A 21,572-nucleotide genomic window follows, 5' to 3' on the forward strand; every position below is an offset into this window, starting at 1 on the left:
TGCCGCAAGGGGGAAAGGACGCCAGAGAGAACACAGGACCAACCACAACAACCATCCGCCAAAACAACAACCTCCCGCCAAAAAAAGCCATGTTCTAATTATTTGTATTTAAAGATGTATTATTCTGCTTGTTATATCGTTTTATCCTTTTATAAAATACTATACTTACTATAAATGTTATTTAATATTACAATCCCTATCATTGCTAGTATCAGGTGCTCCAATATTTGACTCCTCTATTACAACTTTTAGAATAGCCATGGAGTAGTCTTTGTGTCTCTGAACATTTGGTTGTCAATATACAGTTTATCGACAACAAGTGCAACACGTTTCCCTTTTAAATCTATTTTCCTTGAAGATTGGATACAGAACTTTGCGCCTTTCTACAATCTCCCTCGGGAACTGATCATTCATGCCTATTTTCGTGCCAGCAAGTCTTTTTCCTAGGCTTTTCACCATAGCTTTATCCTTAAAAAAAGCAAATATGGCAACGATTGGGCGCTCATATTTCTGTCCTCTTTTTCCGAAACGATGTACACGTTCGAGTTGGATTTTATCGACAGCCTCGAGTGGGATTTGTAGCGCTGTATGCAGGAAGTCCTTCATAATATTCTCTGTTATTTCTCCCTCCTTTTCCTGAATAGCCGTAAGTACTAGATTTTCCCTCATCGATCTAGTTTGGATGTCTAGTAAGGCTTCTCTCAGAAGGTTGTTCTCCTTTTTTAGTTCCCTAACATCTGTTTCCATTTTAGAGACTGTCACTTTTAATTCTTTGGTTTCTTTCTCCATTACCAAAGCTTTTTCGTCACTCATTTGAAGACTCGCTTTCAACTCTTTTACGTCTTTACTGACCAATTCTAGTATGCCCAATTTGTCATTTATCGACTTCAACAGGTCGCTTTCCACACTTACCATACCCAGTGGTGAAAAGCATATATCATCTGTATCAGTCGATGAGTCGCGTTTCCTTTTGGGGATCGGCTCTCCACGCTTGTCTTCAGTCATGTTTGGGTGTTGCTTGTTGTTGTAATATTTGTCGATATATTTCTCTAGCCTTATGATCTGTTTTGTGTTATTATCCAGATTGAATTATATTAACTGTGAATATATGAAATGCTAATATTTAGTCTAACTTACTGATTTTGAATATTATGTTTTTATCTTGAGGTGTTTTGTACCGATTTCTATTCAATACACCATCTTGTCTACGCGTGCCCCGCCCCCCCCCAATCATAACTTGCTATTTTTTTGGGATGGATAACTGTTCTGCACTGTTCTGTGTGAGGGATCCCATTCTCCATAGATAACTGTTCTGCACTGTTTTGTGTGAGAGATCGCACTCTCCATAGATAACTGTTCTGCACTGTTTTGTGTGAGAGATCCCAGTCTCTGTAAATAACTGCACATTGAGACATGAGCCCTTTCCCACCATTTAGTGCATCATTAAAGCCATACTGTTTCCACCCCTTGTGCCTTTTTTATTTGGGATATTTTGGAGGTCAGAAGAGAGGCGAACTCATTCCCCCAACCTCTCCCACTATTCTTTATATAGTGCACTACTTTTGACCAGAGCCATATGCGCCATAGTTAAAAGAGTGCACAATGAGTCCTATGGGCCCTGGTCAAAAGTAGTGCACTGCTTACTGGAATAGTGTGCCAAATGGGACGTAGATCAAGAGGCAGATTCTGTCCAGTAACTCAATATATTGACGCACCCACTGTGTAAAGGGCACTTTAAAATCTCTTAGAAGGCCATCAATTCTCCAAAGCAGAGAGATATTTATAGGTCCTTGGGATTAAAAAAACAACAAAGGGAGACGAGGGTACCACCGTTAAGAAGATGGACGTGTGACCTTTTGCAGCGAAGGACAGCTACGTTGTTGATTGGCAAAGGGAATAAACAAATGGGGCTTTGTTATCACATCAAGTAGTGGCAGAGGAAATCAGTACAATCCAGTTTTCGTTTAACCAGACAGCAGTAGAGCAGCACTGATGGACTTAATTCATGTCATCAAGTCAAGGAGACATCATAAGGAAGCTCCTTTCCAAATGACAGCACATAAGTTATTTAATAGACCTCGTGCATAAATGTTTTTTTATACTGAAAAGCTTTTTTGTTGTTTGATGAGATGTGAAGGTGAATTAATTAAGCTTATCGTGCATGTTAGAGTGCCACACCATGGGTTAAGTCTGTAAGAATTAAGAGGGTTAGTTAAATCAACTTAACAAACTGGCACACTGTATCCTAACTACATTTAGATGTCTGGAATTTCAGCTGGATACCATAGTGTTTCTGGAAATTAAAAACATATATTTTTTTGTAAAGATAACATTAATTCTCAGATGATTTATCACCCTGGGGGAATGCATAAAAATATATGTGTTAAGTCGCATTGCAAACCAATTTGCATGGAATAAAATATAGTCAGGAGAGAAGGAGTGGTTGAAATGGGCCATTTATTTTTCATCCCTGCAATAGATACAGTATGCAAACAACCCAAACGGCTACAGATGCTAAACACATGCTGCAGCTCATCTAAAGCGAAGGCCAACTAACACCTTCATCCTCTTTATGGTATAGCTTTAGTGTCCAATAGGAAAATAACCACCTTTTGCTCCATATATAAGCAGGACTTTTGTATGCGCTGAACTGTATTCAGAGCACGATTCAGCATCTGTTGGATCAAAAGGAGAAGGATCAAAGTGTTCTGAATTCCATGCAGTTATCTGTTCCTCCAAAGCCTTCCCCTTTCTAGGCTTTCTATCCCCCTCTGTACGAAAAACGACATATTTTCTCAATACACATTTCCACCCGTCTCTGAGAGGGTGCAGCCCATGAAGAAAACTAAAAACAAACACAACAGCACTCCCCCGTTTCTCAACCTGGTGATGTAAATGTTAGGCAGTAGATTAGACAGAGCCGGTACAGGGGGACTAGGCGCTATATACTGTAGGTTATGATGAAAAGACATGGACAACTCTATGGCCGCTGTAGTGAGGGATGTTTTCTAGACTTTGTAGTATTCTAATGTTTTATATATAATTTTTTTTACCAGGATAGTCAACTCAGTAAAAATTGCCATTGTTTTCTGGGTGTCCTGGGATAACGTGATAGTTTGGAAATGTTATTATTATTATTATTCGTAAACCATAGGGTATTTAATCCATTATGCGTAAACCATACAGTGCTGCATCCATGGTCAGATGGTACATTTCCTGGGATTATATACTGTGATGGATGCAGCAGCAAGCATCTTCATTAGATGTAGACACTAAAACCCAAGGTTACAAACTTCAGAATGTTCTTTCTCAAAAGAATTTCAGTTACCTTGAATTAATTCAGTACTTAACCCAATGCAGAGAAAATACACAGAGTACACAAAACATTAGGAACACCCCTGACATAGACTGACCAGGTGAATCCAGGTGAAAGCTATGATCTCTTATTGATATCCATTGTTAAAACCACTTCAAATCAGTGTAGATGAAGGGGAGGAGACAGGTTAAAGAATGATTTTTAAGCCTTGAGACAAGGCTTGTGTATGTGTGCCATTCAGAGGGTGAATGGGCAAGACAAAATATTGAAATGCCTTTCAACAGGATATGGTAGTAGGTGCCAGGCGCACCGGTTTGAGTGTGTTAAGAACTGCAACGCTGCTGTGTTTTTCACGCTCAACAGTTTTCCGTGTGTATCAAGAATGGTCCACCACCCAAAGGACATCCAGCCAACCTGACACAACTGTGGGAAGCATTGGAGTCAACATGGGCAAGCATCCCTGTGGAATGCTTTCGACGCCTTGTAGAGTACATGCCCCGACGAACTGAGGCTGTTCTGAGGGAAAAAGGGGGTGCAACTCAATATTAGGAAGGTGCTTATTGTGTATATTCCAGCATTATGCTGTGGTGTTTTTTTAGGGAGATGACATTCACAGCTATTGTGCTCGCTCATAGCCTGCTGGAGCTTAGATAAGCCATTATAAGCCGGCTACAGTGCTCATAAAAAGCGATTAGCCATTTGGGATATTACAGGTCATATAAGCACCTATGTTTATATAAGAATAACGGTTCCTGGGGCCTCCCGAGTGGCACAGCGGTCTAAGGCACTGCATCGCATTGCTTGAGGTGTCACTACAGACCCAGGTTCGATCCCAGGCTGTGTCACAACCGGCCGTAACCGGGAGTCCCATATGGCGGAGCACAATTGGCCCAGCATCGTCCGGGTTAGGGGAGGGTTTGGCCCAGGGGCTTTACTTGGCTCATCACGCTCTAGTGACTCCTTGTGGCAGGCCGGGCACCTGCAGGCTGACTTCAGTCGTCAGTTGAACGGTGTTTCCTCCGGCACATTGGTGCAGCTGGCTTCCAGGTTAAGCGGGCGGGTGTTAAGAAGCGTGGTTTGGCAGGTCATGTTTTGGAGGACGCATGACTCGACCTTCGCCTCTCCCGAGCCAGTCGGCGAGTTGCAGCAATGAGACAAGATCTCAATTGGGGGGAGAATTAATGAAAAAATATTAACGCTTCCTGAGGAAGACTTTTGTAGTCGAAACGCGTTGCCGTTGTGCGTCCTGATGTACTATGCTGACTGGTCCCATATATATTATTTAAAAAATGTATTCTGTTAATAGTTAACTTAAGTTTATTGCAACGTACTGGCCGCCTACTCGTCTTCTTTCTTTGGATTACCTGCCATTTAGTGGCCTACCTTCCCACTGCCTTCATCTCACCTTTATATAAAAATACAAATGGTGAATTAACGTTTATTCAGAGTTACCCAAATCAAAAACAGCATCAGTAGAGGTGGAAATTGGACAGCTCATCATGCTCACAAATAACCTTTGACTAAAGAAGTGTGAAAATGCACGTAGATGTAGCTACAGTATATGTATGGGTCAGTGATTATGCACATATATTACTGTTCAACCAACCATGTCTATGAGGAGTTCAACTGAAAGGGCAAACTCATTTATAGTCATAATGTAGTTACCACATGAACCTGAGTGGCGCAGTGGTCTAAGGCACTGCATCGCAGTGCTAACTGTGCCACTAGAGATCCTGATTCGAATCCAGGCTCTGTCGCAGCCGGCCGCGACCGGGAGACTCATGGGCGGCGCACAATTGGCCCAGCGTCGTCCAGGGTAGGGGAGGGAATGGCCGGCAGGGATGTAGCTCAGTTGATAGAGCATGGCGTTTGCAACGCCAGGGTTGTGGGTTCGTTTCCCACGGGGGGCCAGTATAAAAAAAAATATGTATTCACTAACTGTAAGTCGCTCTGGATAAGAGCGTCTGCTAAATGACTAAAAATGTAAATGTAAAATGTAATAATGAAGAATGCATCACACACAAACCATAAAAGGAGAGGGACTCTATAGTAAAGGTACACTATATATACAAAAGCATGTGGACACCCCTTCAAGTATGTGGATTTGGCTATTCCAGCCACACCCGTTGCTAACAGGTGTATAAAATCGAGTACACACCCATGCAATCTTCATAGACAAACATTGGTGGTAGAATGGCCATACTGAAGAGCTTAGTGACTTTCAACGTGGCACCGTCATAGGATGACACCTTTCCAATAAGTCAGTTCGTCAAAATTCTGCCCTGCTAGAGCTGCCCCGGTCAACTGTAAGTGCTGTTATTGTGAAGTGGAAACGTCTTGGAGAAACAATGGCTCAGCCACGACGTGGTATGCCACACAAGCTCACAGAACGGGACCGCCGAGTGCTGAAGAAAAATAATCTGTCCTCTGTTGCAACCCTCACTACCAAGTTCCAAACTGCCTCTGCCAACTGCGAGCCAGGCCTAATCGCCCAACATCAGTGCCCGACCTCACTAATGCTCTTGTGGCTAAATGGAAGCAAGTCCCCGCAGCAATGTTCCAACATCTAGTGGAAAGCCTTCCCAGAAGAGTGGAGGCTATTATAGCAGCAAATTGGGGACCAACTCCATTTTAATGCCCATGATTTTGGAATGAGATGTTCGACGAGCAAGTGTCCACATACTTTTGGTAATGTAGTGTATCTTGAATTAAGCAGCTCCAGCAGTGGTTGTGGTTGGGGTTGGATGCATGTGCCCAGATCCATCATGCACCATTTTCTTTTCTGAGGGGGCACACCGATGTCCAAATTAAATATCTTTCAATTAATGATGTGTGAAAGATACAGTGTCCTCTATATTTTTAGTCTATAAAATGGATGAAACTGAGGTTACATCCAACTCTGATTGGGGTATGTGTGCTTCTGTTTGTGTTATGTGGGTACAGCATGGACAGAGGATGTGTTCGAAATGGCACCATATTCCCAATATAATGCACTACTTTTGACAAAAGTAGTACACTATACAGGGAATAGGGTGCCATTTGGGACGTACACAGTGAGGTGCAGATACTGGGGTTTTGTGTTTTGTGTTATTGGCTGAAGGCTGAAAGGCTGAAACAACAGAGTTTCCCTGGAGATAAGGATCAACAGATGCAGTAATGTTAATTATGTAGAAATCAATAAGCTCAGGCCTCCTGATGCTCTGGTGGATTTATCTTCCTGACATTCTCTCTCTGCCTTCCAAATAGCACCCTATTCCCTATATAGTGCACTACTTTTGACCAGAGCCCTATGGGCCCTGGGTCAAAAGTAGTGCACAATAGTAGTGCATAAAAGTAGTGCACAGTAAATCTAATAAATCCTTAAAGGAGAATTCCACTTAAAAACATTGTTGATATAGTCCCAACATGTTTTGCATGTCAAGTTGATTGCTGACAAGCAAAACATTTGGGATTATATCATCAATGGACTAATTAAACAAAAAACAGAAGATAGTTTTTGGGTGGAGTTTTCCTTTAAGTGTGCTGCAGCTAGCATCTCCAACCTCTGTCTTCAGAAGACACATACTGTAGATTGTACTGTAGTTCTGCAGAAGAATGGAGGTGTTCTATATTAAATCATCCGTTTGTGGAGATAAAATCTGTTTTATTAACTGGTAGTCAACAAGTTGCTTTCTTTTTCTATGTGAAGTACGGGTAGGGCTGGGCGATATGGCCAAAATATCATATCACAGTATTAAAAAAGGACTGTATGACAGTATTTTATGCTTTTTAATAATAAAAGTTATACATTTGCTTTATTACATTTACATTTACGTCATTTAGCAGACGCTCTTATCCAGAGCGACTTATGAGTAGTGCGTGACCCTAGGGTGGCAACACATACATTCTTAGTGATTTCAATGGGTCTTTCTCCATTCTGATTGTTTTATACTGTTCAATTTAACTTCAACCCCCCAAAAATGTCAGCATTTTCATCCATTTCTGCATTTCCTGCGCTAATTTGAGATCATTTCCACACTGCCACTTAGGGCTGCACGATATGGGCAAACAATCTAGGCAGCATTTTTAACCAAATGTTGCAATTGTGATTTGACTTGCGATTTAGAGAAAAACACTTGGGTTAACTTTTGGAATCATGGATATAGAAGGATTATTCTAATTCTATAATTAGAATATAATAGTGGGCACTTTGAATACAGTGTTGTTTGACATGACAATGAATGAAAATACCAGGTAGGAGTTATTGTGATAGGGTAGGAACCAAAGTGTTGATAAGTGTTTCCTAGGGGACCCTATAATCTTTGGCTACATTTTCTCTTAGCTACTTCATGTAGCTAACATGGTGATTTACTAGCTGATGATGCTTCGTGAGGTCCGACAGTCTCTGCGCTAGGAGAAAAGATGTGGACGCTGATGTGGAGCATGAATATAATGGTGGGGTAATCAAGGAGAATTGGAATATTGACCAAAAGAATAGGAAACGGAGCAAAGTAGCATATAGTGATGAGAATGTCCCTTCTTATCTTGTAAGAGTACGTTTTGTTTATCACGAGAGGCGGGCATGTTTTTGTTGGATCACGAGAGGCGGGCATGTTTAGATTTGTTGTTCTTCTGAGGATCAGAAGGATCAGAAGGAGCGTGTGTTGCGTCTCACCCGATTTGAGAAGTTTGATGTGTCCTGTTTGGCTCTTCGGAACAGGGCACCCCTCAAGGGGGTAATATCTGGCGTTTCGTGGGAAATCGATGTGCAGAGATGAAAAAGATTCCTGGAGTGATTGATGCTCGTTGGATGAATTGTGTGGTGAATGATGAAAAAGTGAAGAGTCTATCTGTTCTTTAGTTTTTTTATATGGAGTCTCTCCCTACTCAAGTGCAGTTGGGATATATAAACTACAGAGCAGAGCATTTGTTCCAAGACCAATGCAGTGTGATCATTGTAAAGCTTTTGGACATGTTTCAAGTGTTTGCAGAAGGGAGAAGCAGAGATGTCCAAGTTGTGGAAAAATTATATAATGTGTTTTAAAAGTGATGAAAATGTGAAATGTTGCAATTGTTGTGGGAACCATGAAGTTTGAAAGAGAATGAGGTGGCCAAAGTCAGGGCTGTCCAGAGCATTTCATATTCAGTGGCTGTTAAAAGGGTTGAGGGTTCGAGTGGTGTACCTGAAGAGTCCATGGTGGTGGATAGGCCTTCACTGAAGGTGCAGGGGTTGCCGTTCAACAGCAGGACCCAGATATGTTAAAGGTAAAGAAGGTGGACTTTGTGGCACTTATAGCTATGATGATTAATGGCACTGCCAAGGTGGAGAGGAAGTTCAGAAAAATCAGCTTGCGGCGAAACGGTTCCTGGGACTGAAAGACTTCTCGGCGGAGGAGTTACATGGAATATTGCCACAAGCTGTATCACCCTCTCAGGTCATAGAGCCTGAGAAGGGATATATGGAATTTTGAAGGAAGGAAGAAGTGGGAGTTTTGGGGTTTTGGTTTTGTCCATGTGGTTTTTTATTATTTTATTTTGGGTGGATTAAGTTAGTTTTCCCTATCGTGTATGGGTTTTTACCTTGGTTTTTTCAACCCCGTCCAGTTGGTGGTGTGGTGAATTATTATTAATGAACTGTAGAGTTTAATGGACTATGAGGTAGAACCTGGTTAATCAAGAGCATAGAGTTAGATTTCTTTGTTACTGGGCCAGGAATTGAATTGGGTCATTTCACTGTGTGTGTGGGGTTTGTGTATGTTTCAAGGATTTAGGGCCTTGTCATGTTTAAACTAAACATGAGTGTGTGTGCAAGACAGGGGAGTGAGTGATTAGTTGGAGTACTATGTGCATAATAAAAGTCGAGTTTAGCTGCCCTAAGAGACAAAGGAAGTGGGCGGAGCAATAAAAGAGCGGGAAACTGAAGAGGGGACTATATAAGATGGAGGGAGAGAGTAAGTGGCAGTTCCAATCTGCAGATTGACCTGGCTTTGTTGAATTAAAAATAAAGTCATTCTTGATGCAACAAAAACTCTGTAAGACCTTTGATTTTTAATAAAGTATACAGTGGCAGTAATACAGCTTTTTGGGTTGTAGTCTGCCATAAAACCCACAGAAGAAGAAGAATGCAGCTAACATATGTATGCTTTGCGTATTCCTCTTTGATTTAGAAGATACTGTTGCACAAACAACATGCTGATTTAGGTCTACACCATCCCTGCTATTATCAGGCTCTATAGCTAGTTACGTTTGCTCTGACTCAGTACATTTATTAGCTAGCTAGCTAGCTAGCCAACTAACTAGCGATTAGCATTAGTGGCTAACAAGATTTAGGCCCAACTTGCTAAGAAAAGACAAACTTGCTGTTTGCAGATGTAAGAAACACAAAACTAAGTGTAATTATAGAACGCTAGTGGATTTATATTAAGAAGCAAAGTGAAAACAGCATCGTTGTCATCAACATTGTTGCATTTGCTGCATTGGCCACGCAGAGACAACGCAAGTGTCTCATGGTCGAGGAACAACAAATGCGCTCCTTGAGTGACAGGGGGAGGGGCTAGGTCTGTGTGGAAAGCAGCATGGAGAGAGAGAGAGAGCTGAGAGCGATGACTCAAGTAGCGAAGTAAACTATAAAAATGGACGTTACACATGGCGTATCTCATTTAACAAACCAAACATTAAAATACCGTTATAAAAGGTAAAGTAAAAACCCAAACCGGTCCGTGTATCAATACCTGTATATAGTAAAATACGGTATACCGCCCAGCCCTAAGTAGGGAATGGGTTTAGTACAGTGCCTAACTTACATTTCTCAAGAAGTAATACAGGACAAGTTGTTTTAGTAAACAACAGAACTAAAACATCCTCTAGATGTAGGCTAAACATGTTGCAATGTGCATTTGGTGATGGTGTATGACAGAGAAAACGGAAACGCAGAGACATCAACATGTCCGGAGAATGTTCCATTTTGAGAGGCAGCCTACAGTATGGTTTCTTCTCAAATGGCACCCTATTTCCAATATAGTCCACTACTTTTGACCAGAGCCTATGAGCCCTATGACTGGGGTCTCTCTGGTCTTCTTTCTCTGACTGAGGCTGGGGTCTGGGGGGGAAAGAGAGGTCTGTCTGTCTGTGGCTCTAGCTGGGTTTGTTGGGTGACAGTGCGACTGATTGCTCTGTCTGGCCCTCAGTTGGGAGCAGAGCACACTCTGTTCCGAACCATTGGCCACAGATGGCATGGTTAATGACTGAATCTGTCAGTGACAGACAGGGAGGCTAGCAGAACAGAGTTTTATCTAACCACTATTTTACAGTATCAGCAATCAGCACACATTATACCAAATAAATCGAAAGGTTACATAAAGTAACCAAGATTATTTTCCAAAGGAGACACAGCTCACTCTATGGGGAATAACGCTTGCGTTCCTATGATTACCCACTATCCCTATGATAACTTCTGGGAAATACAATGACTAAACAATCCATCAGAAATAATCAGAAACTCCACATCCACTAAGAACCTCCTTACCAACATGACCCAGTAGGATGTACCACTGTACTTCAGATTCCCTGCTGTCTGTAAATACCAAAGCAAAGCACAACCTCAGGTTGAAGCTAAAATCCTTTGAATTATAAATGAATGATATATACTCATTTATTCTTGAAGAATATAACTTATAAATGCCTCATGAGCTTAGTTCAACTATCGTACCCAAGGGGCCAGGGTTCCGGTCTAGAAGCACGGTTTCGACTGCTCCTACACAGTTTTGCTTCGGTACTGCAGTTTAACTGACGCCCCCTGACTGGGCCAGAAAGACAGCCACATTGAGAAGTCAGATGAATAAAATCCTAATAACATACTTTAGTCATCACCTTTGTGCACAAAACATCCATTGGATAATTCAAATAATTGTCGCTGAGGCAGTTTTTTTTCTTCATCACTCACAGCCAAATATATTAACATTTTAAATGTATCCAATATCTGCCATGTTTTTGGATGACGTGATGATGTTGTTGCTGCTCGCGCTGCTCCCTGTGAGCACTAATCGCTAGTGCGCATGTGATGTTGGTCCGTATTAACCTGATGCAACCCGGAAATAGACGTCTATGAATCGCCGTATGCGAATGTGAGTAGATTACCTAGAAAACAACTGTCGGACATCTTGGACGCAGTCTCCGGTGCTTATTATACCTCAGTGGTCGTGCCCCATCAGAACCCAAAATAGAAGCTTGTTTTACTCCAATGTTTGTAAACAATTTTAATGTAAACAAACACTTGATAGTATAGAATTATTTTATGTATCATTAAGGCAAATGTAGGGAGATGCCAAAGATAAATATAATAAACATGTTTGATATTTTATAATCCAGATACAGTGAGGGAAAAAAGTATTTGATCCCCTGCTGATTTTGTACGTTTGCCCACTGACAAAGACATGATCAGTCTATAATTGTAATGGTAGGTTTATTTGAACAGTGAGAGACAGAATAACAACAAAAAAATCCAGAAAAACGCATGTCAAAAATGTTATGAATTAATTTGCCTTTTAATGAGGGAAATAAGTATTTGACCCCTCTGCAAAACATGACTTAGTACTTGGTGGCAAAACCCTTGTTGGCAATCACAGAGGTCAGACGTTTCTTGTAGTTGGCCACCAGGTTTGCACACATCTCAGGAGGGATTTTGTCCCACTCCTCTTTGCAGATCTTCTCCAAGTCATTAAGGTTTCGAGCCTGACGTTTGGCAACTCGAACCTTCAGCTCCCTCCACAGATTTTCTATGGGATTAAGGTCTGGAGACTGGCTAGGCCACTCCAGGACCTTAATGTGCTTCTTCTTGAGCCACTCCTTTGTTGCCTTGGCCGTGTGTTTTGGGTCATTGCCATGCTGGAATACCCATCCACGACCCATTTTCAATGCCCTGGCTGAGGGAAGGAGGTTCTCACCCAAGATTTGACAGTACATGGCCCTGTCCATCGTCTCTTTGGTTGTTGACCTTTCCCCTTAGCAGAAAAACACCCCCAAAGCATAATGTTTCCACCTCCATGTTTGACGGTGGGGATGGTGTTCTTGGGATCATAGGCAGCATTCCTCCTCCTCCAAACACGGCGAGTTGAGTTGATGCCAAAGAGCTCGATTTTGGTCTCATCTGACCACAACACTTTCACCCAGTTCTCCTCTGAATCATTCAGATGTTCATTGGCAAACTTCAGATGGGCCTGTATATGTGCTTTCTTGAGCAGGGGGACATTGCGGGCGCTGCAGGATTTCAGTCCTTCACGGCATAGTGTGTTACCAATTGTTTTCTTGATGACTATGGTCCCAGCTGCCTTGAGATCATTGACAAGATCCTCCCATGTAGTTCTGGGCTGATTCCTCACCGTTCTCATGATCATTGCAACTCCACGAGGTGAGATCTTGCATGGAGCCCCAGGCCAAGGGAGATTGACAGTTATTTTGTGTTTCTTCCATTTGCGAATAATCGCAACAACTTTTGTCACCTTCTCACCAAGCTGCTTGGTGATGGTCTTGTAGCCCATTCCAGCCTTGTGTAGGTCTACAATCTTGTCCCTGACATCCTTGGAGAGCTCTTTGGTCTTGGCCATGGTGGAGAGTTTGGAATCTGATTGATTGATTGCTTCTGTGGACAGGTGTCTTTTATACAGGTAACAAACTGAGATTAGGAGCACTCCCTTTAAGAGTGTGCTCCTAATCTCAGCTCGTTACCTGTATAAAAGACACCTGGGAGCCAGAAATCTTTCTGATTGAGAGGGGGTCAAATACTTATTTCCCTCATTAAAATGCAAATCAATTTATAACATTTTTTACATGTGTTTTTCTGGATTTTTTTGTTGTTATTCTGTCTCTCACTGTTCAAATAAACCTACCATTAAAATTATAGACTGATCATTTCTTTGTCAGTGGGCAAAAGTACAAAATCAGCAGGGGATCAAATACTTTTTTCCCTCACTGTACATGCTTAAATAAGGAATATAGCCATGTAGTTATGCTGTGTTTTAAATGAATGTATGTGCTCTTTCACAAAAGCTCTCAACAGTATGTGTTACATTAGTTATTTTTTAAGAAGGGGCCTAGGCCACTCAGCCAATAGAATGATAGAATGAGATGTTTCATATAGAAAAAAGCATTCATGACCTTTTGGAGTGGACATTGTGTGACAGCTGGACGTTGGAAAAGAAGGGTGGTGCAGAACTAAAATAAGTTAGGAATTTGCCATAAAGGGGTAACTGAATATGCCATGTAAGTATGTTCGTGCATTTGTGTGGATATAAAATGGAGCTCTAAGCCAAAGGAAGACATTCCATGGAACTGCTCGGCTTTCGTTATTAGATAATACAAGTCCAATTTTTGGATTCACAGGCTCCAGTTTCTTGAGAGATATTTTTGAGTTGACTACTTTTGAGTCAAATATTTATACGATAATAGCCACAAAATATGGTTAAAACTATAATTTTTATATCACGGATGGTCAGTCCTTGCATCCATAGTTCTGTCTATGAATTTGAGAGTGGTCATATTTCTCCAGGCCCATCCCTCAGCTTTTTACCAGAACAGTTTCCTGGAATTGTGTACAGATCCTTGCGACATGGCGCTGTGCATTATCATGAAGAAACATGAGGTGATAATGGAGGATGAATGGCACGACAATGGGCCTCAAAATCTCGTCACGGTATCTCTGTGCATTCAAATTGCCATTGATAAAATACAATTGTGTTCATTGTCCGTAGCTTACGCCTGCCCATACCATAACCCCACCGCCACCATGAGGCAATCTGTTCACAACACTGACATCAGCAAACCGCTCTGCCATCTGCCCGGTACAGTTGAAACTTGAAACCGAGATTCATCCGTGAAGAGCACACTTCTCCAGCGTGCCAATGGCCATCGAAGGTGAGCATTTGCCCACTGAAGTCGGTTACTGCAGTCAGGTCAAGACCCAGGTGAGGACAACGAGCACGCAGATGAGCTTCCCTGAGACGGTTTCTCACAGTTTGTGCAGAAATTATTCAGTTGTGCAAAGCCACAGTTTCATCAGCTGTCCGGGTGGCTGATCTCAGACCATCCCACTGGTGAAGAAGCGTTCAGTATACATGCAGAATAACTTCTGCCACATAGTGGGATACAAGTATTAACTAAATTGTCAAATTTTGAGTAATATGTGTTCAATGTGTACCACACTTCCATGTGTACACTCTAGAACATAACCTGTGTCATGTGCAGATAAAGACATCCAGGGTTAGTTAAACAGACACACAAGCACACTTCACTCATGGACCAAAAAGCTTTAAAGCTCGTCAGCTGCTTTCTTTATTTAAGACTGGGGCCATTACAGTACCACACAAAATGTGTTCTGACTTCTGTGCTCTTCTTTTTGGGGGGGTCAATTACGGCCGAGGGTCAGGCGGCGTGCTTGGTGGTGGACGCTGATGTGTGGTGAAAGGATGACACAGCATGCCTCCCTGCTGCATGGCTCTGCCCTCATACCATAACTCTGGCTGGGTCTCAAATGGCTTTCTATTCCCTATAGGGCTCTGGTCAGAAATAGTGCCCTATGTAGGGAATAGGATGCCATTTGGGACACAGCCCCTGTCCCCCGTCACTGGACTCACTGGGAAAAAGGGGATGAAAGGAGGATAAGAGAAGGAGAGGAGGAGAGTGTTCCTGAAACACAAAGCGCTGAAGGGAAAACAGACCCTGAGGTTCCAGGATGTGGGACTGACTGGGCATAGATATGTTTCTTCCTGGGTGTGGGACTGACTGGGCCTAGATATGTTTCCTCTGGGGTGTGGGACTGACTGGGCCTAGATATGTTTCCTCCGGGGTGTGGGACTGACTGGGCCTAGATATGTTTCCTCCGGGGTGTGGGACTGACTGGGCCTAGATATGTTTCCTCCGGGGTGTGGGACTGACTGGGCCTAGATATGTTTCCTCCGGGGTGTGGGACTGACTGGGCCTAGATATGTTTCCTCCAGGGTGTGGGACTGACTGGGCCTAGATATGTTTCCTCCGGGGTGTGGGACTGACTGGGCCTAGATATGTTTCCTCCGGGGTGTGGGACTGACTGGGCCTAGATATGTTGAGCATTTTGCACAACTTATTGGCTAAATATAGAACTGACATAGATACTGTACATTTACATACACAGACAGAGACTGAGGCCAGGACTATTATAATGAGCATTACGGCAGTGTATGGCCTTGGCTTCAGCTAGGGTAAGCATCCCTCTGTCTTTTTTATATATGAGACACAAACCGACCAAATGTATTTTTTTGGCACTGTATTTCTCTGCCTCTCCACTAGCTAATTGCAATAAGTGTGAACTATTGCAGAGTCAAACAATAGGCACAGAGGGCTTTACACCAAGGTAAAGTATACGTTTTGGTAAAGGATATCTGAAATAACAGATGAGTCAAAAGACGTTCAATCAGCATGTGAAAAGACTTACAATCAGGATGCAAATTCTCCAGAGATAGAACCCCCAAATAAACAAACACAGCTGGTGATTTATTCACCTCCTGCATCCCCTCTGCATATCCAGGTCTCAGGCGTTGCATAAGGGAATCATCTGATAAAATAAAAGTTTGGTTATTTTTTCGAATCTTAATTTACCCCATGGCCAGCTTTCATTATTATTTCAACTGCCAATTTGTAAACAGATTTGCAGGCGGGAGCAGCTGCTGTGGGTTAAAGTATCGTCCAGACTTTCCTCAACCCCGAGGTGCTGCGGCAGACGATTACATCTAAACAAAACACCCACAGACAATAAGATGATACGATGAGATTCTCCACCAGTCCACACACACAAGCTGCAGTTCCTCTCTGTGCTAGCTAGCTAGGTGAGCTGGTAGCCCAAAGTCTACCTGTGGCTCTCTGCCTTTCTGCTTGTCCTAGCTAGCACCTCTATGTGTGAGGACAAGCACATCGGTCTAAACACACAGAGCTGTGTTAGACATCTCTGTCACACCTGTCACCTTGGATTGTCTGATGTCATCACACTGCAGGCTTGTCGAGGTGACAAAAGGGCAAGTTCCATTTCAACAGGGAAACAACATGCAGATGGTCTCTACAGGAGAGTGAGTTAAAGAGACAGACTGACAGAGAGAGATAGAAAGAAAGAGAGAGAAAAAGAGACAGACTGCGAGAGAAAGAGAGAGAGAGAGAGAGAGAGACAGACAGACAGACAGACAGACAGACAGACAGACAGACAGAAACACAGAGAGCGAGAGAGAGAGAGCCTACCTTTGGCTGTGATGGCAGGCTGCTCCCCCAGCAGCAGCTTTAGTCTCTTGGCATGGATTTTGCCTTGGTAATGTGACTGTGCCACCACTGCTGAGGTGAAGGACATGTTACACAGCGTGCAGCATTTGTTCTTGTCCACATCTCCCTCCTCACTGCCCTGCAAAACACACACACACACACACACAGGTTCAGTCAACAAGGCTATCAGCCAACAAAAAGTGCCCCGGCACATTGACTCTGTACCGGTACCCCCTGTATATAGCCTCCCTACAGTTATCTTATTTTACTGCTGCTCTTTAATTATTTGCTATTTTTTACTTATCTATTTTTTACTTAACACTTTTTTATTCTCTTAAAAACTGCATTGTTGGTTAAGGGCTTGTAAGTAAGCATTTAACTGTAATGTCTACACCTGTTGTATTCGGCGCATGTGTCAAATACAATTTGATTTGATTTGAACAAAGAAAAAAAATCTCACTTCTTAAAGGAAGTCGTTTTTCTTTTTTCACGGGAAGCTTTTAATAAATTGACTCCTGAATATGACAAAAGGAATTGTGTGGTCAAATGCGGGTAATTTTCTGGGGGGGTAATATTGTTCTAGATGTGACCCCCAACCTCATATGATTCATCACTGTGTGTGTGTGGTGTACACTGCATGGGGGTGTACAATATAACCCTGCACCACCAAATACGTTATGCATGTATGTTAGAGCCACATGGTGCTTAGGGGACAGCTGTACATTTAGCAGCACATCAGTAAGCTCGACATGCCACAGTTCCAGGGGACAAGAGCAATCTACACTCCTCGTGGGCTTAATCATTTGGCTCCTGGTGGGATGCAAATGGAGGCAATTCAGCAGTTGTATGGAGTAATATAAAGTGGGGAGTGATGGGATGGAGGACCTCTCCCTGAAACTGCATCTGTGCTGCCTCCCTGCCTGATGCAGAAACACATTATCGAGAGAGAGAGAGAGAGAGAGAGAGAGAGAGAGAGAGAGAGAGAGAGAGAGAGAGAGAGAGAGAGCGCACCTGGCTGCCAGACTGTGGGAGATGGATGCAGACATTTCTACCAGGAAGCTATCCCACCAGGCGGCTTCTAGACAGGCTGATAGTCCAGAAGAAAAACAATCCAAAACTTGTGTTGTGAATGTGCTATTACATTTTAAAAGGTCCAATGCAGCCGTTTTTATCTCAATATCAAATAATTTCTGAGTAACGATTAAGTACCTAGCTTCTTAGCAAAGAGCAATTTCTCAAGCAATAATTTTGCTAGGACTGTCTGGTAGTGGTCTGAGTGAGGAGGGGAAAACTGAAAACTAGCTGTTATTGGCAGAGAGGTTTGGAACACTCATTCTACTTGGTCTATTAACTAATTTACCGCCTGGTGATGTCACCAGGCAGGACAAAAACTCCATCCCACAACAACAGGCTGACGTTTCAGGCAGATTATTATTCCAACCTCACAGAGTGGAAATATAGACTGAGTATACCAAACATTAGAAACACCTTCCTATTGAGTTGCACCCCCTCCCCCCCCGATGCATGTTGAGTCTAATGCTTCCCACAGTTTTGCCAAGTCGGCTGGATGTCCTTTGGGTGGTGGACCATTCTTGATACACACGGCAAACTGTTGAGCGTGAAAAACCCAGTAGCGTTGCAGTTCTTGACACAAACCGGAACACCTGGCACTTACTACCCAATTCAAAGGCACTTAAAATGTTTCGTCTTGCCCATTCACCCTCTGAATGGCACCCATAGACAATCCATGTCTCAATTGTCTCAAGGCTTAAAAATCCTTTAACTGGTCTCCTCCACTTCATCTACACTGATTGAAGTGGATTTAACAAGTGACATCAATAAGGGATCATAGCTTTCACCTAGATTCCCCTGGTCAGTCTATGTCATGGAAAGAGCAGGTGTTCTTAATGTTTTGTATACTCAGTGTATATAAAACACAGGAAAATCACGTTTTTGACTGCACTGGGCCTTTAACAGTCACAAACATATTTAACTTGTTTTGCTTGCTGAAGCCAGGCAGTTTACATTTTAGACACAAAAGGCATTCCTCATATACATTTCCCTCGTATAGTACAGAATGTATGCATCATACACAGCACTGCACTGAAAGGAATCTTAAAGAGCCATATGATGGATGTGCCCATCTCCTCCTTTGACTAAAACCCAAAGCTTGCTTTCATGTATTCCCCACGGTTCCATCTCCCAGTGGAGTGGAGGACATGGCAGTAGTGGGTAGTGATCTGGCTACAGTGCAGCACACTGTGACACAACGCTGTGCTTTAAGGCACAGTCACACGTTACATGACACCAACACAAAACACTCCTCTATACATAGCCTTGACACGTAATTCCCCGCACTACTGAGTCGAACAGAACAGATCAAATCCTTGATGGTGCAAATGGAGGCAGCCTAGGCTAGGCCTTGGGTCTGCAGGCTTGCGAAAGACAGCGTGTGGATGTGTCCCAAATGTGACTTGTTTCAGGAAACCAGGCATATGTCGCACGTCACTACTTCACATGAGCAGCATTTGAATGTAAACATTTATTTTTTTATCAAAATGCGTTTTGGGGCAGAAATGCCTTCTGGAACATGTGAACTTTCATGTGCCTTAATAACAAACTTGTATTCCATCCATAAATACGAATACAATTGTTAAATTACAAACCTAGTTGGTTTAGCCATGGAAAAAGACAGGAACCTTCCCACTAGCCATGATTGGCTGAGATAATGTATGGGCTGGACACGCCGGGAGATGAGTTTGGATTGCTCTGCCATGTAACACACTTCTGTCTATAACGTGAGCTGTTCAGTATGTGTTGACAGTCCTTTCTACCGCACCGTTTTTGAAATATATAACGTTAGCCATCGAGAACTACAAAAGTTTTGCTACTTTGCTCAACAACATCGATGCCCTGAATTTAGCAGGTGCTATTGACAGATCAGTAGGAAAAAGTGATGGGCTACTTTCTGCACACGCCACGGTCAGTGTGAACCGGAGTGACTTGACACAAAGCTGGCCAAGCAAGATGTAGCTACAAACAAAACAGAGTTAAATGGTTCCAGTCTGCCGTGAAGCGTTCATCCATGTATAAGGGATATCCAGATATATGTTTCTAATTTTGTCAGAAAGTCATTTTTATTGAAAGTTAAAGCATACTGTTAGTTAGCTAGCAAATGTTAGCTTGCTGGCTCGCTAGCTAACGTTACATGTATGATCTGTGTAGTAATATTATTCGAATCAGAAATCAATTTGCATTGCAAGTTATAGCCTAATGTTAGCTAGTTAGCATTCAGATAAAGGCGAAAGAAACACACACCTATTTAGGCGAGGTGCTGGCTGACGGCGTAAAACACTTCAAAAAGAAAAGGAAATCCGCACACTCTAGGAGCTCAGATGCAATAATTGAATATCTTAATAACCAACATTTCGACAGAGAAGCTGTCTTCATCACCCTGATGAAGACAGCTTGTCTGTCAAAACGTTGGTTATTAAGATATTAAATTATTGCATCTGAGCTCCTAGAGTGTGCGGCTTTCCTTTTCTTTTTGAATCTAGTTAGCATTCAACCTAGTTTGTTAGCTTTAGCTACCTGCAGATTCATACTACAGCTATGACAATGTTTGTATTGGTAGTAGTATGAGTTGGGGTTATGCCCGTTCATTGTTTAGCTAGCTAGCTAGCTACCTAGCTAGCCACATGTCTAAACAAAAGACTCCACTTCGGCCGGATTATTACATGACCCATCAAATTAGCAGGTGTGTCTGGGGGTGATTACGGCCATCGATTGTATTTCATTAACATGTGTACATGTCTAGACAATAGTGATCCATCTACTTAGCTAGATGTGGGTGAGGGGTGGTTATAGCATTTCCTTCACATGACCCATCAATTTAGACAAGTGTGTCGGGTAAGCGTCATCTAATAACGATAAAATATGTATAACATATTTTTAACTGGACACTTTGTTTTTGATATTCCTACTATGCATGTATGCAAGTACTATCACGGTACCGTTTACACCTTCTGTATCCTGTGCATGTGACAAATAAACTTTTATTTGATATAGCGTGTGTTTATCATATGGCCTCACATGTGAATCCTTAATGAGATGGGTGTAACTAAGCCTTAAGAAGGTTTGAACGATACTGAATGGGTGTAGACAAAGAAGAGCTCTCCAGTAGGTGTACCAAAACATTCAAGGGCCATTTTCTCAAAAGTGGGGTTACAAGTTTATCAACTTTCAAAGCAGAATTACTTTCCCATTGTTCCTCAACTGCAGTGTATTATATACCATTTTCTAGCTCTGAGTCTCTACTTTTATCCAATTAAAAGACACCATTTCAAATGTTGCTACTTAAGACCAAATCGTGGCGGTCGGTCACAAATGGTACCCTATTCCTTTTGACCAGGGCTCTGGTCCAAAGAAGTGCACTCTAAAAAGAATAGGGTGCCATTTGGGATGCAGGTGTAACCTAGGCCGATGGTCTGCTATCTGGCTTCTCAGAGACGGAGACTCAGTGTTAGTCCAGAGCTGTTAATCTGGGCCAGATCTTTCCTTTCTGTCTGGATGGTGAGGGAGAGGAACAATGGCAGACTACTACCACTCCCACAGAGTGAGTGCTGAGAGGAGAGCAGCCTGAATGGAGAAAGAGAGAGGCATGCATACTGCAATGTGAGTCACTCAACGACACACACACACACACACACACACACACAAACACACTAGTGCACCAATTGGTAGATATGTAAGAAAAATTTTGGAGTTTAATTCAATAAGAGAAAAGCTGCGAAGTGGAGAGTTGAAAATAAAGAGAAGAGAGGGCCAGAAAAGTACAATTTGGGAAAGATTTGGTGAAGTGGTAAAAGAGACTGATGGCAGTGCCAGCTATGTTGTGTGTGATGATTGTGAGGCGGTACACAAATGCGACACAAAGTCACAACACGGGGACTTCAAATAGGCTTATGGCACATCACGGGAACTTTAGCCTACTGTTCAGATT

The 21,572-nt window shown here is 42.5% G+C and overlaps 1 protein-coding gene across 1 annotated transcript in view; it reads right to left on the reverse strand.

Annotated features, from left to right (window-relative positions):
* The window catches only part of LOC121530672 (zinc finger matrin-type protein 4), a 167,755-nt gene that overhangs the window by 56,621 nt on the left and 89,562 nt on the right, over window positions 1-21,572 (reverse strand). The window contains exon 4 of the mRNA XM_041835811.2: window positions 16,553-16,709. Within this exon, the coding sequence (XP_041691745.1) occupies window positions 16,553-16,709 (157 nt within the window). The remainder of the gene's footprint in view (window positions 1-16,552; window positions 16,710-21,572) is intronic.

Source organism: Coregonus clupeaformis, chromosome 18 (genome assembly GCF_020615455.1).
Source record: "Coregonus clupeaformis isolate EN_2021a chromosome 18, ASM2061545v1, whole genome shotgun sequence".
NCBI lineage: Eukaryota > Metazoa > Chordata > Actinopteri > Salmoniformes > Salmonidae > Coregonus > Coregonus clupeaformis.